General features: G+C 40.0%; 1 protein-coding gene across 3 annotated transcripts in view; it reads left to right on the top strand.

Annotated features, from left to right (window-relative positions):
* Positions 1–12,005, top strand: part of rxraa (retinoid X receptor, alpha a) — a 114,476-nt gene extending 102,471 nt beyond the window's left edge. Inside the window, exons 7-11 of one of the 3 annotated variants that reach the window (XR_012179896.1) lie at positions 2,776–2,905; positions 4,404–4,569; positions 7,146–7,237; positions 10,142–10,247; positions 11,546–12,005. Coding sequence is in view for 2 of the 3 variants with exons in the window: in XM_073478002.1 (XP_073334103.1) it covers positions 2,776–2,905; positions 4,404–4,536; positions 7,146–7,237; positions 10,142–10,247; positions 11,546–11,693 (609 nt within the window). In the remaining variant the exon portion in view is untranslated. The remainder of the gene's footprint in view (positions 1–2,775; positions 2,906–4,403; positions 4,570–7,145; positions 7,238–10,141; positions 10,248–11,545) is intronic. The other 2 variants (XM_073478002.1, XM_073478003.1) reach the window with 2 other exon arrangements.
* The last annotated feature ends 3,772 nt before the right edge of the window (positions 12,006–15,777 follow it).

The raw sequence follows: 15,777 nt of genomic DNA, 5'->3' as shown, positions 1-15,777 counted from the left end.
TGAAATATTCATAGGGTGCCTGTTTTCTTTCTCCCCCTGAAGAAAAAAACAGTGTAGGCTTTGTTTCTGTTTTAAGTTTTTTTTTTTTTCATATCTGTGATACTCTACAGTCAGTGTGAGTTTCACACCGTAGGGAGGGAACGTGGAGGAGAGGAAGGGATAGTCTTTGGCCTGCGTATTATAAGAGGAGAATGTGAGTGGAGGGATGTTTTCTCCTTCATCTTGAACTAATCTTCTCTTGAGAGCCGCAGTTGATGTCGGGATCCTCCGAGCTTTTAGCATCGATCGTGGGATTTGGAGGGGGAAGATGGGGAGAAGTTGCTGACGGTTTTTGTTGGAGTGTTGAGTTCACACAGGGATACTTAGAATTTAAGGATGTTTACTTGATTTAAAATTATGCAAAGCATGTGCGCACAGTCTTTGTTTACACACATACATATCAAGGGTACGTTCCCCAGGGATGATGGTAAATTACTCATCAGGAGTTGACAGTATTGTTTTGGATTTTTTTTCCCCCCCGCCCAGATGGATTTACATTTTAGTGAGATAGTCATACTGTATGTGTGTTGCATTAGTATTCTACCACTGCTCACAAACTCCCTGTTGGTTAAAGAATAATGCCTCCCAGTCTGATGTATCAAGACAGTAAAGGACAAGCAGCCCTTGTCTTTGGACTGGCACTTCAGTTGCACACAGAAATGATCATCTCAGGAAAAGCTAACATGTTCAGAAATGTTTCTGACATTGAGGGCACAGAGATTCTGGCTGCCTGAACTGTAGTTTATGTCTTAAAATGACTAGTTTCCTTTATATTTAATACTTTTAAGAACAAAATAAACACGAAATGAATAACAACATTTTTAAGCACCAGAATGTAATTTCAGGCATAGAAAAGATTTTCAGAAATCATCTTTTAGAACATAATGTTAATTGTCATTGATTTCAAGGGAGTCCAACTTAGTAAAATGATTTAAAGGAGACACATTTGCTCATTTTCAGGTTCATACATTTATTTTGGGTTACTACTAGAATAGGTTTACATGCTTCAATGCTCAATTACATGCTCAGTTTTCTCATACCTTCTAGTTAGAATCACTGTATTAGCCCTCTGTCTTAAACTCTCTGTTTTAGGTCCTGTCTCTTTAAGGCCCCCCTCCCGAATACCCAGTCTTATCTGATTGGTCAGCTAACACATGGCTGAGCCAGCACCGCTAACAACAGAACAGCTGTGCTAAATCAATTCTTATGTGCCAAACTAGCTACAAGACATGGACCTAAATAACACATTGAAGGAAAGGAAAAGAACCAAAAAGCTGAATAGGTCTCCTTTAATGTAATGTAAATGTATGAAGAGGTATATTGTTCTGCAATTTAAGACATTTTTTACAATTTGATGGACCATGCTTTCAAAGCAGCAGTATATATACCAGGTCACAGAAACACTTTAGCCATTTAAACCCCAAAGTGAAGAGAGGCTTTTTAAAAGCATATGCATGATGTCTTACATAACGTACTTTAAAATAATAGCTATGTCCATGACTGAGAGCTGTAAGGTCCCTCTTCCAGCTTTTTATGCTCAGCTCTGCTCAAGGCCTAATTGGATCTAATTAGGTGAAATCAAAAAGATTGTAGTGCTCACCTGAACCTTTTATTTCCCTCAGGTACAAGTCAATGTTCCTATTTTGAGCAGTAAATGGACAATGTACTGTAATGTGCAGTCCATTTACCAAGAACTGCCCTTTTTTTTTTATCTATTATCAAAACCAAGTGTATTTTTCCTTCTCAGAAATGTTGACTTTAAATGACTACAATCATTCCTTTGAAAATGTATGACTACGAAGGTTCTTGGAAATATGTAAATGGATAGAAAATGAAACACAAGTGTTCTTTTTAGCAAAGTTTTGTCTCAGTCACCTGCAAGGATTAGTCACACAGTCATCATTATAAGTTTTACCACAAGTATGAATAATCATTATATTGTTACAAAGCCCTGTCCACTCTGGTAGAGAAGTCCCATTCGAGCTCCTAAGCGCTTGTTATGTTGTGAAGACACGTGTCATGCGATCTCTCTCAACAACAACAACGGAGGAGGAGGAAAAGAGAGAGATCGCATGACACGTGTAACACACGTGTCATGCGATCTCTCTCTTTTCCTCCTCCTCCGTTGTTGTTGTTGAGAGAGATCGCATGACACGTGTGTTAATCACTGTTTGTTTTGTCTTCCTACGAGCTCCTCTTAAGAGGATATTATTCATCGCATAGCACTCCTGTAAGCTTGAATGTGCATGTGGTGATACGTGGCTCGACCTGACACCAGGCTCTCGGCCAAAACAGACACACAGACCATAAAACAATAATACGGCACCTTTTAGAGCCCGACCAATATATCGGTTGGCTGGTATTATTGGCCAATTTTGGCCTATCACAGATATATTGTATCGCATATATATTGTGTGATATGCACCAATATGGAAATTATTTTTTATTTTAGAGTTTATAAAGCTAAACTTCCAGTGAAGTTTAAGTGCACCGATGTTATTATAGACAGTAACTTTTATTATTAAACTGTAAAATATCCTGCCTCCATTACAAATCTTTGTCCACAGTTTTTAATGACCACGCATGAGGGATCATTGCAAAACAAATATGTGTGCCTAGTATCGGTATTGGACCCAAAAATCCAGTATCGGCCGGGTTCTAGTGCCTTTAAATTCCATGAATTATCTGAATTTCTAACTTCGAGATTTGTGTTTGCTTGTGTCTGTTTATCTGCAGCCCAACGACCCAGTGACAAATATCTGTCAGGCGGCTGACAAACAGCTCTTTACCCTAGTGGAGTGGGCCAAGAGGATCCCCCACTTCTCTGAGCTGCCACTGGACGACCAGGTCATCCTTCTACGAGCAGGTAAGTTGATTAAAAAAGCAGTAAAAGTCCCTACAAAGTCAGACATAAGTTTTGTGCACAATATTGATATTGTAAGATAAGCTGACAAACGCCTTGTGACTACTTGAGCCATTATTGTGTGAACAAACGTGGCTAGATTAGTCTGCTCTTTGATAACTTTAATTCTGAGCAGTTATTTTAAAGGCCCTGTACACCCGCACAGATGGTTTCAGTTAGCATGACTGATTAGACGACTGATAAGATACAAGTTTAGCGGAGTTAGCTTACTGTACAAACTAAAGGTGTAATATATACTAAGAGAGAGTGAGGGAATGTCCATCCGGCACAGTTGTGAGAAGAACATACAAAAATAGTGAACAAATTAGTACTGTTTTAAATAGTAAACAGACACTTTGTCTTTAAGATAAAGCAACAGTTGACAGCCTGCTAATGGCTAACCAATAGAATATGCTGTTGAGTGCTACCTAAATAACCAGTTATGATACCCACTGACAGTAGAATATACAGTAGAAAACCCCAGAAAAATGTTTATTAGAGATGCTAGCGCTAGCTCTCAGTCTGTATTTAGGGAGAAAATTCTAAGCAAAACAGAACTCGAGTAGACTAATGTGGCCATAACCATGAATAACTCTCTCGGTCATGTGACTGAGAAAAGAGTCAGACCCACCAAGGTCACAACAGCTCATTGTGTGGATCTGCTCTATGTGGAAAAGCAAGCAAACCGCTCAGGATCACAGAAGCAGCAGCGTAAAAACACACAGTGAATCATCTGTCACTTCTCTTCCACTCGCTAACATCACATGCAGGAAGGTCTTTAGGGTTCTCCCAACACATTGCCCTTGTTGCCTGCCTGTCACTCCAAATTACACCATTATATTCGAAAAATGCTATTACACACCCATCCTGCACTTAAAAAAAAAAAGCCTCCCATCGTTCCTTATCCAGCGCACATTCAATGATGGAGAGACTTCAGCAAAGCAGAGAGAGAGACATTATTCTGGAGAGCTCGTCTCTTCGCGGCTCTCAGGTTTTCTATAAATAACCGCTTTAGTTCTGCTGTATCACAGATAAAAGCATCCCAGCTCCTCTCATACCCAACTCAACTCTGGGGAGAAGAGGCGAGTGTTGCCAGGCAGAACATTTAAAGGAGCCCTGTCACTCAGAAGGCGGCGTCTTGTGTCTTCGCTGCTCTCTGTGTCAAGCCCCTGCTTTGGCACATCAAGCCTGTTGTCTTTATCGTGATGGCAGGCACAGTTCATCCCTTTTACACGCTTGTCTCTTCAGAAAGCATGATTCAAATGTCTTCGTAATAACCTGATGCCTGTGCTTGAGAAAGCTGCACGCTTTTACCGCGCAGGCTAATTGATTCATTGGAATTCCCCCTTTGTTGTCAGTTTCATTTTGCTTGAATGCTGTGTGAACTTTTGTACTGGGATTCGCTTGTGTTTTTTTTCCTTCATACTTTTTCCCCCGATCCCTTCCCCCATCTCTTCCGCAGGTTGGAATGAACTCCTCATTGCATCATTTTCGCACCGTTCGATAGCAATTAAAGACGGGATTCTGCTGGCAACCGGGCTGCACGTGCACCGCAACAGCGCCCATAGTGCCGGAGTGGGAGCCATCTTTGACAGGTCATTATTATGTTACGGAACTTCCTTTTAAAGGTACTCTGTGGAGTTTTTGAGCAATGTTTTCAGGCATGGGTCACTGTTATTTTTCTTATGCATGAGGACACACACACATGCATGAAGATGGCAGGATGTACATGTCTGCCAATGATTACACGGTATTCCACTGATCTACTGGTAGTGGTAAAACACCAAGAAACACCAGCAAAAGCATGGAAGAAGAAGACTGCCAGGATGTAAACATTAATGTTAACAATGCAGGTTTCCAAATTTTAAGAACAGTTTGCTTCATGATTGTTTCATGAGGTAGGGAATCTATTCTAACGTTAGTCCTCAAAGATACACACATTGGCTTTCAGTAGAAATTGCTGAGTGTAAACAGAAATTTGGTTTACAAGAAAACTCCACAGGGCACCTATAATAACCATTTTTGAAAATGCTTTAGGTACCGTTTTCTAATTAAACATTTGGTGGTTTATAAAGGGTAACTAATGGCTTTATTAGTAGTTAATAATTATAAGTTTTATAAGTCAATAATAAGCCATTAATACGAGTGACTGACCAAACTGTGAAATACTCTCTGGCTTACAGTATGGGTACAGTTTGGGTTGTAAGAAATTCTATTAATGGCTTATTACTGCTCTGTTAAACATTAATAGTGTATCCACTACTATATATTTTTACCCTCTTTAGTAGTGGTGTCTTATTAGAAAATGGAAACTTTTAGGTATACTAAAGTTTTAACTAAAAGTTTTGCTAATGCTAATAAATAATTGATTATTATTAAATAATTGAACACTATTAATTAGTAATAAGCCATTAATTTAGGTTTTGAATTTGCTCTCACTTTAGGTGCTCTATTAAGCATTAATACATGATTTATTAACATTATAAACTTCCTGTTATTAAGTAAGCCTTTTTAAAAAGTGAGGAGGAGAATAGGAGGAGAATAATTTATTTTTCTATAATTCCATCTCAGCACGTCAATGACGTTTGTGAAAAGTCAGTATAGCAGGCAGCATAACTTTGTCATTTAAGATTAAATTAGTTGTTATTTATACCTTTTAATCATCATCAATATTACCATTAATAAATCATTTAATAGCTACTAATAAAGCCTTAGTGACGACTACCAACACCCACTGATAAAGATGTTTCATTACAAACTGCTTTCATCATTTATAGTATATGACTTTCTTCCAACTGAACAGCTCAGGTGTAATATTTCAGTTACGCCTCAGCTGGAAGTCACAAGTGTTCTTTGTAAAAGCAGCACAGGAACTATTGATTGACTCCACTATATTAAATATGTACACCTGTGTGCATCAGTGGTCACACAGAAAACACTGACCTGCTCAGAAAATGTCAAAAAAAGAAAAAAAATCCATGCACGAGTCACTCACTGTGAAGTGGGGTGTGTGCAGGAACCACTCTGGTGTCTGTTATTGACTTTCCAGCTGTCTGACAGACTGAAATCTCACATGAGCCTGCTGTGTCTGTTCAGACAGCATCACACCTTGAGCTGAACTGATGCACACGATTTGGGAAGTTATGAAAGATACAAGCAAAATCTTTAGTGTTTTTATTGATAAATACAGTATTATTCATCAACAGTTCTGATCACCAGTTCATAGCTTAGCTAATTTATCAGGTGCTGTCATCAACTCATTCAAGCAGCAGTACATCTTTGGCATTGCGTCTGTTCTTCTTCTCTTTTCTTGCTTCTCTGCCCCCGCCCCCCGATCACCAGCCTCTGTGTTCAATCATCAGCGCTCACAGCCACAGGACATGTTCCATCTCTTGCCATTAACCGTGGCAAGCATTAAGATACAGAGAACTGATAGTTTCTTTATCTACTCCTCTCTCTCTTCACCGTACGAATGAAGAGACTGATTAACTTAAACACTTGAGTCTTTTCTTTTCCCTTTTTTCTCCCTTTTCCAGGCCTGTTGTTCCTCCTCGGAGCAAATTGAATTAGAATGAGCTAAGAGCCACAATTGACTTTACTATCCGAGCGAGGGGGGAGGGAGGGTAGAAAACGGAGCGAGAGGGGAAAATAAAGAGCGGCTGAGGAGAGGGTGTGACCGAGTCAAAGAGGGGTGAGGAGTTCGAGCGGCTCCACCACGCGCCGACACTCCCACCAGTGATGTCACACAGAGACAGTGGGAGTGCTGGTGTACGATTACAGCTCGTGTTTACTCTGTGGCTTTCCTTTTATGAAAACCATGTACTAAATATAATGGCTTTGCAGGGTTGTAAACTTTTCCACTGATCTAACTGTGCCTATGTGGGCTCAGAGTATGTACACTTGTGTGTATTTGTTTTTAAATAGATTTGAGCTGGATAGTAGTTAAACCATATTTTTAATGTCCCAGTCTGGATTCTGGATAATTCACTTAAAGCGCCGTATGTCATTTACAAAAATGTACCAATTAGACTCAATGCTTTCCTGTGATCTTAACTTTTCTGGCACGCGTTAGTTTCTTCTGCTAGAACACAAAAACAGTCTAGTAGCCAAGATGGATTAAGCAAACTGCCTTTGAATGAGACACATCTCTGACTATGTTTCTTTTCTTTGTGTGTGTGTGTGTGTGTGTGTCTCTTTTATGCAGAGTGCTCACAGAGCTGGTGTCAAAGATGAGGGACATGCAGATGGATAAGACAGAACTGGGGTGCCTTCGAGCAATAGTCCTTTTCAACCCAGGTAACTATTGCTTTTATTTGCTGCTGCAGCTGAAAGGAGCTGTAAATTAGGTGTTTCAGAGTGTTTTTAAAGAACATCTACTGTCCAATGCTGTCTTTTTATTCTAGTTTCAGTCAGACTTTGAACCAGAACAATCAGCTGTATTAGGGTTCAGTTGTGAAGGGGGTATTTTGATACTTTACTGTAAATGTAAATGTACCAATACCATTCTGTGAAAATACTCAGTTACAAGTCCTTAAGTGTTGCTGAGATAAAAGTTTGAAAGTATAATTAGGAAAATGTATTTAAAGCATAAAAAGTAAAAGTGCTCAATGCAGAAAAAATGTCCTCTGTGACTGTTGTGCAATTAAATATCATCAGATTATTATTACTTTTGTATTAACATAAAAGCAGGTTTTGAACTGTTTGATTACTGGTTTGTAAAAACTCTTAAAATAGAGACAACTGTTGCCACAATAACCCAGGGTCGAACATGAAAAGTTCACAATGCTTGATTTCGTCCAACCAACAGTACAAACCACAAAATAAATTACAGGTATTAGAATAATTCAAAGAAAAAACAGCAAATCCTCAATGTTGTGAAGCATAACCATGAAATTTTGGGTGTGTTTGCTTTAAAAAATCACTTTAACAATTAGGCTATCAAAATAGTCGGCAAATACATTTTCTGTGAATCGATTAATTGTCTTATTGTTTTAGCTTGTTGTAGTTTAATTTACGACTAGAATGGACCTCAATAGAGCTAATACTTACTAATACCCTTTTGTACTCACTCATAGATAGCAGCTGTAATGAAGGTCCAACTGGAGGGGAGCTGGCTGGCTTTTTCACCCACACAGAGTTTAAAAGCCAGCCAACTCCTCTCCAGTTTGTTAGAACTGAAGAAGCCTCTTGGATGAGAGGTGATGTGAAAATGTCTTGGATCTATCTGCACCAAAAGTTAATGGGGTCTATTCTGGGTCGGGATGCAAGTTTTGTGGAAATCTGTCCCATATTTTTTATGTAATTCTGCTGACAAACGACTCAGGCTTAAATAATTCAAAATTATTAATATTATTAATTCATATACTTTGATTCACTCCACACTGAGAGTGAAAGTAATACTTATACTAATACAGAGATTTTTAATGTTTGTAGTTTTCAAATATCGTACATAAAATAACATTTTATCCCAGTTCAAAGATCTTTGTGTGCTGTAGGGCTGCTACTGTTTCTCACTATTACCCAGAAAAACAACATTCAGCTGACCTTAATGTTGCTAAAATAGAATATGACTCATGTAAGGACTTGAAGCTCAGGGATACTCCACCTAAATTCCGTATTTGAGTATCAGACTCTGTCCTCCAGTGTGCCCGAGCTGGTAAAAGGTTTGTGACCAAACTGAGGCTGCATCCATAAAGAAACTACAATCGATTCCAATGGCAACAACTTCACAGCGGGAAGGAAAGCACCAAAACATCCATAAGAACTTCTCAAACAACCCCTGCAGCATAATCCACTTCTCCAGTGCCCATCAGTATTCAGAGTATTTTGCAAGCATTCATACTTCCACCAAAATGTGGATAAGCACACCTCTTCGGGGGAGCTTTATTGCTTCGGGAAGGATGATAGCGAGCCACAGAAGCAGTTTATTCAACCAAATGTTTGGAGTGTACTTAGCATATGGATGGAGAAGAGGATTATGTGGGAAAAAATAAAAAATGTACCTATTGGGATTCTGTAAATGACTGAATCCAGTGTGATCTACAGTAAGTGAAGAAACTACATATCCAAGCCAACTAAAAGGTTTCAAATTTTAGATTCTGGGTGGACCATCACTGACTCAGCTTGACCTCATGATTGTAGCCTGAGAATTGGGAACAAGCCTTTGACTCTCTTTTGTTTTCTTTGAACTTAACTTTAGACTTCTCTCAAGAGAGCAATCGAGACTTGCTTGTGACTTACAAAACTGACATGCTTCCAACTCCACATAACAACGTGGGAAGCTCAAAATAAAAGCTGATACAGTGCATGTTTGATTGATGGATGTGCTGCTGGTAAACTAATGAATTCTTATTTATTTTATAATGTGACATCCATTTCTTTTTATGGCATTTTCCTGCAAAAATCAGTCCAAAGAAAACCCTTGACAGCGAGTTATCTTTAAACGAAGCCTTGGCATGTGTCCCTCCTGATATCAGCATGCTGTGCTGTATTTAAACCTCATCTACATGGCACCCAAAGTGTGCTTAACCAAGCCATGAATATGACCCAGGTTTTTAATGACTCTATGTGGGAGCCTCCCTTCGTCCCTCTGGGGGCCACTGTGGATCTGCTCACCCCCGACACACTGATCCTCTGTATTCCACATTTTGTCCCGGCCACATCCAGGCCCACTGGCCTCGGTTCACTTCTCGGCCTGATTCCTTGTTAATTAGGGGCTCACTAGACTGGTCTGAGTGAGACACCAAAGGGTGGGGGTGGTGGAGGATGGGACGGCGAGGCTAAAAAGGTTCTCAGTCTTTCCTTTCCCACACTGTGTGATCAAGTCCAGCCATTAACGACAACTGTTCATTCATTGTTGATCAATTGTGCAACGCTTTGTTTGTCAGAAATGTTAATCAATGACGCGTTTGTGTCGTTAATCAAAGACGAGTCCTCCGGTGAAGCTTAAATTAGCGCAGCTTGGAAATTACAGTCCTAATTGGACTAACCCAGAATGTGGTGATACACGTCCTCAGTGAGCCTGTGGGGCTAAAACTCAACTTGTAAGTGAGTCAGGCTCTGCTCTACATCCAAAACTACTGTGAGGAGAACATCTGGCCACAGATACAGAGCAGATTTTAGCAGGAGTTTTGTCCCTTCTGCTATAGCGTTTACAGTTGTTGCTGATTTTTTTTTAAAATAATATTTTTGTCTCCACAGACTCTAAAGGTCTGTCCAACCCCAGCGAGGTAGAAGCTCTGAGAGAGAAAGTGTATGCATCTTTAGAGGCCTACTGCAAACAGAAGTACCCCGAGCAGCCTGGCAGGTATGGATACAAACACTGAAATTACTCATAACTGAGCTGAGATAATCTGTGCAATCCACAGATAGAGAAATACAAAAAGAGTATGGCTTGAACTTGTATTTATCATAAACTCCAATCCATGTAAGCCTTCAGAAGGTAAATATTACATTACTACGCACAGTATACACAAAGGCAGTTATTATCATCAATACAGGAGCTTTGGGTTCACTGTCTTATGATTGCTTGCACAGATGCACTGCATATATGTAGTAATGCTACATTCACCTGACAAAAATGGTTGTGTGCGTATAAATAAATATATGTGTGAGTTGTGAGTCCTGCTCTTCCTCATGTGCTGTCTCCTCTTTCTCCTCAGTTGTTTTGATTTAAAAAATTGCATATTATGTTTATAACCTGACAGTAAGCTGTTGGATGTCAGAAAAGGTCTGAAAGTAAGTTAAAAAGCTCTCAAATTAGGGAAAAAAAATTGGCCTAATGCAAGAACATTTTTGTATTCTTATCTGAAATTCTCTGCCCAAACTCTCCTAACTGCCCTAGCCTGTCACAAATCAGTGATTTCTTCCTGATGAATGCCAGCTGTTAACAAGCAGGTGCATAATTGTGATATTTGATCATTGGCTTCGACTATGTGTTCTGTTCAATTTCATTATTATTATTTTTTATTTTATTCACAACAAAAAGAATGTCAAACAGCTGAGCTTCTAGTTGTGCTGCTGTCCTTAATCAGCAGACAAAACAAAGTTTAGCCACATCAGTAGTCGTATTAGATAAACAATTAGAAAACATGAATATAGTTGCCAATGACGTGTCACAAGAGCAGCACTGCGCTGTTAAAGGATTATAGTTAGATGCCAGAAAAACACTTTAAAAGGTCCAGTGTGTAGAATGTCAGAAAAGGAAGATAATCTTTATAATTACATTGTAAAAAGCAAAGTGGTCCATTTCTTAGACAGGAGGTTGTCAAGGGACAGTTTTTGTCATGTTACACTGTCAGCAGTTATACTGCTGTAATCTGCTATATTCAACTGCACAGCGACCTGTATAAAGTCCCTGATTGCAGCCATCAGAGCGAGAGCATTATCCTAACAACTACTGAACTGTAGCCTATAAGACGCTCTGTCAATATATGCCGATATAATTAAAAAACAGCCTCTCAGTCTTCCAATAGGCAGCTACACACTGTACTTCTGTATATATTAGTTTTTCCTGAGGATCATTTCCCCGTCCCTCCCTCTTCCTGTCAGATGTATTCTGCTATCCTGGTCCTCATGTCTAATTTTTGTCCTGTGTTGTGACAGATTTGCCAAGCTGTTGCTGCGGTTACCAGCGCTGCGGTCCATCGGCCTCAAGTGTCTGGAGCACTTGTTCTTCTTCAAGCTCATCGGCGACACGCCCATCGACACCTTCCTCATGGAGATGCTAGAAGCCCCTCATCAAATGACATAATGGCAGAGAGGGTTGAGCTTCTCCTCCTCCTCCCTCCCTCCCTCCCTCCCTCCCTCCTCCTCCTCCTCCTCCTCCCTGGCCTCCCGCTCAGCCCTGGATCGGGGTCCTTTTTTCAAATCCCGTCTCCAGCAAGGGACAGATCATGTGATGACTTTGAATGGAGAACCTCTCCCTTCCTCCCTCCGTCCCTCCGTCCCTCCTCTACTCGGCTCCCTTTGATGTGTTTCGAAAACAATGAATTCATCATGTCTATGGGTCTGTTTTATACCTTGTAAAAATATATAAATAAGAAATATATATATGAAAATCACACGGCAACACGAGTGACAACAGTGGACTAAAATAAGGTCGGACAGAGGACAAGAGAAACGTATTGAGCCATCGTTTTGATCCTTGCTATTCCTGCACCTTGACGAGAAAAAGCAGAGATGATCAGGTTTTAACACCCACAGTTATGCTTGCAGGTATGTTGAAAAAAAAAAAAAAACAGAAAAAAAAAACAGCAGTGATGTCATATTTGGACACTCAGCGTTGTGATCAGGACAATCGTGGACTGGGAGAGCCTCAGGCTGTCTACATTTGGACCTGAGCCGTCTCTCTCTCTCTCTCTCTCTCTCTCTCTCTCTCTCTCTCTTTCTCTCTCTCTTTCAGGACTGAACTCACTTCGGGGAGGGAGGGAACTGTGGTGGTGGGGTTGGGGGGGCAGCACGTCTGCTTAAAGGAACTCCTGCCTGACTCGACTGAACACGTCAGGTCTTGCACTAGCTGTTTTTGAAGTGTGAGCTTTCTGGAGTAGAACTCAGAGGTGGGTTAACAAGACTGCAAGTGCTCAGAAAAACCTCAGGTCTCTGCCCAATTCCAACAAATCCAACCATGTCTTACTCTGTTAGCACTGTGCAACATCGGGGAGGACGATGTAGAAGTTAATGTCAACCGATCGAAGGAGAGTTGGGAGAGCTTCTTGTATACAATCTTTGCAGTCCTTGTTTGCAGGCTGCTGCGGTTTGGCCGCACGTTAGCTTTACGCTACATGATGCTCTGAAAGGCTACCAGCAGGCACCAGGAGAGACTTTTTGTCATCCTGTTTCAAACAATCAGCCTCTGATTCAACCTCATCAAACTTGGACGGCTGGAAAGCGAGCACACAGTCTCATCGGCCGGCCTCTGAGCTCCTTTTTCCGTCCCTCCTCCAGCCTCTCCACTTCTCGTTTCATGTGAATTTCAGCACACCATTTACACCTCCACACTCAGATATCCCTCCGCTCAACGCTGAGGGCGTTAGCTTTTTTTTTTCTTCAAAACACCTCATATCTACCTGTACAGTAAGTTACAACCATATACAGTATTGACGTTATTTTCAGTTGTGATCTTAACGGCAGCGACGCACAATTACCTCCATTTCCATCCCTCCGACCTTCAGTTCTCCACACTCATTTAACTATTTTACAGTATGCGGGAGAAGCGCTCGTTGTCGCAGCAGAGCCATTATTTGTTTATTTGTTTGTTACTTGGCACTTAACCTCATGACAGCGGAGTCGGGTTCCTAAACGGAGAGCTGTTGTTGATGTAATCGACCTCTGAGTTGGACTTTGGCCCGGGCCCAATCAGGAACGCCCCAACTGTTTTCCTCCTCAGAGGGACACACACTTGCTCTCTCTGCACTTCTCTGGACAAACCAAGTGTCATTCAAGTCGAACTGAAATGTTAAATATCTCCATGTTGTGTATAATGATGCTTTACGCCCATATTCTGCTTTTATCCCCCTCCTCTCTCTTTCTCTAAATGCTGCAGCTGCTGCAAAACTATGCATCGAGTGCATTTCCAAAGATTGTCCACAGAGCGGGTGCATATTAGCATGGCTTAAACAGGTCTGAAACAAGTGTTAAAGTGTAGGTCTGCTGTAATATTTTCCTGGACTGGAGTACTGTTTTTTCCCCCACTATTCATATTTGATTGAGTCATTCTGTACTGGCTTATTCACCCTGGACTGACTGAAAACAAACTATCAGGCCTCATTTTAAAGGTGTTTGATGAAAAAGTGGAGCATAGCAGAGTTTAAGGTCATGTTAAACAGTAGCTAATTGCTGAGTATGATATAAGACATGGACTTGAAGGAATTCCATCAAGGATTTTTTTATGTTTATTGCCTATATCTACATATTCAACACTTTTTCATAAGCACCTTGACACTATCTGCAAGTGAAAGGAAAAAAACCCTGAGCTGATAAACTTAGATGGTTCATCTCTGAGGTGTATGGAGTCCTGAGTGTGCCACTTCAATAATCATTTTTGGTGTTTATTTATAATCAATTCATGCATTTCATGTATTAAATTTGCATTTCAGTTCTGCACAGGAAACCGTAAAAAATATATATATAAAAAATGTAGGGCTGTCGATTGATTAAAATATTTAATTTTTTATCTGTTCTAAATGTACATTAAAGGGATATTTAATTTACCTTTTTAATACTCTTATCAACATTGGAGTGGACAAATATGCTTGCTTTATGCAAATATATGTTTATTGTTATTGCAGCAATCGAAATCGAAAAACAACAATCCAAAACAAATACTGTCCAGAATATTCTCCAGAATAACCTCAAAGGTACAGCATGCTGAAAAAATATGCTGAAAGCATAACATGGCAAACTGAAGCCCAACAAGCAAGAACAGATGGGCATACTGACCTGAATGTGACATTCCTCAGTATTACTAACACAATGTAGTGTCCAACTTTACACTTATGAAGGTTAACTAAACAATGATAATAGGCCTGCAAGCTGTAACCACCCATTTAGCTATCGCTGTTGAATGTTTGTCACATGTAGAGTTATCCAGGAGTCTCCTTTGCAAACTATCCACCTGAGGGGGAGGAGGGCTCTCTGCATCAGCTGTGTGCTTGGCCAGCAAGTGGTATTTGAGACTCGATGTACTGGAAACTCAGTTCACACCGACAGTAAATGCAAATAACTGTGTTCTTGTTTTGAGAACCATCTGGCAGGTCTTTGAAGCCTTTCAAAAGACCCTTTTCTTTATCCATTTCTGCTCAAGGTTTGTTTTGGAATTTGCATTAATGCGTTATTATCGCATTACCTTTGACAGCCCTATTAAAAAGTAATTGAATTAAATTAAATTAGCCAACTAAAATGGCACTTAGTAGAGTGTATACCTCCACCAAGGCCCAACAGTCCCCTTTTGTACTCATTCATTTTTTTCATCATGCATTATTCCAAGAAAAATAGAGGAAAATCAACACCCATTTCCTGCAATGTTAAAGAAGGTGAGAAGTAAATCCTGGATCCTTTATCCAGATGTGCACCAAAAGTTAATGGGGTTTATTCTGGGCTGAGACCCATCCTCCATCCAAGTTTTGTGGAAATGCGTTCAGTAGTTTTTGTGTAATCCTGATCACAAACCAACCAACAAACAAACAACAAATGGACATGGGTGGAAACATAACCTCCTTGGCGGTGCTAATTAATAACCCTGTTTCTATAGTTTTTTAAAGGAGAGATTAATAATTGAAATTTAAAATGGAATCACTGTGTTCTGTGTGCATACTCTCAAAATGAATTTGTCTCCCGCTTTAACATTTAAAGTTTCCATTTTGTGATTGCTTTCATTTAAAGCATCACTTAAAAAATAAAATGGACCCAAAAGTATTCAAGTATAGTAAGAGTATTTAACATCGTCGACATCTGATGCACCATTATATTTATATTTCTGTTTTCAATTTGTCACCATATTAATTGAGAATAATTAAGTCTAATAATGTGATTATAGTGGCACCATCAGGACTCTAGACTATTGAACTCAACCATGACACCAATGTTTCGATGACCATGTGTCAATTTTTCATCATGACTGGGTCCAGGTTCACAGAAGGGCCTCCACTGGAGGGACACTTTGCAGATGTTATTCCACCTACAGGAAAGTGATCCCAATAATCTCTTTCATTATGAAGAAAAAGCAAAGAGTTGGTTGAGATGCCGCCTCTGAAATGTCACATACTGTACACTTGAACTACAACATTTAATTTCCAGTCAGGGAGCAGTTTGGGTAAGACGGGGTGAGGGTTGAGCAG

The sequence above is a fragment of the Pagrus major genome, chromosome 12 (genome assembly GCF_040436345.1).
Source record: "Pagrus major chromosome 12, Pma_NU_1.0".
Taxonomy (NCBI): domain Eukaryota; kingdom Metazoa; phylum Chordata; class Actinopteri; order Spariformes; family Sparidae; genus Pagrus; species Pagrus major.
Note: the sequence above shows the minus strand (reverse complement) of the source record. Positions and strands in the feature narration are given on the sequence as shown.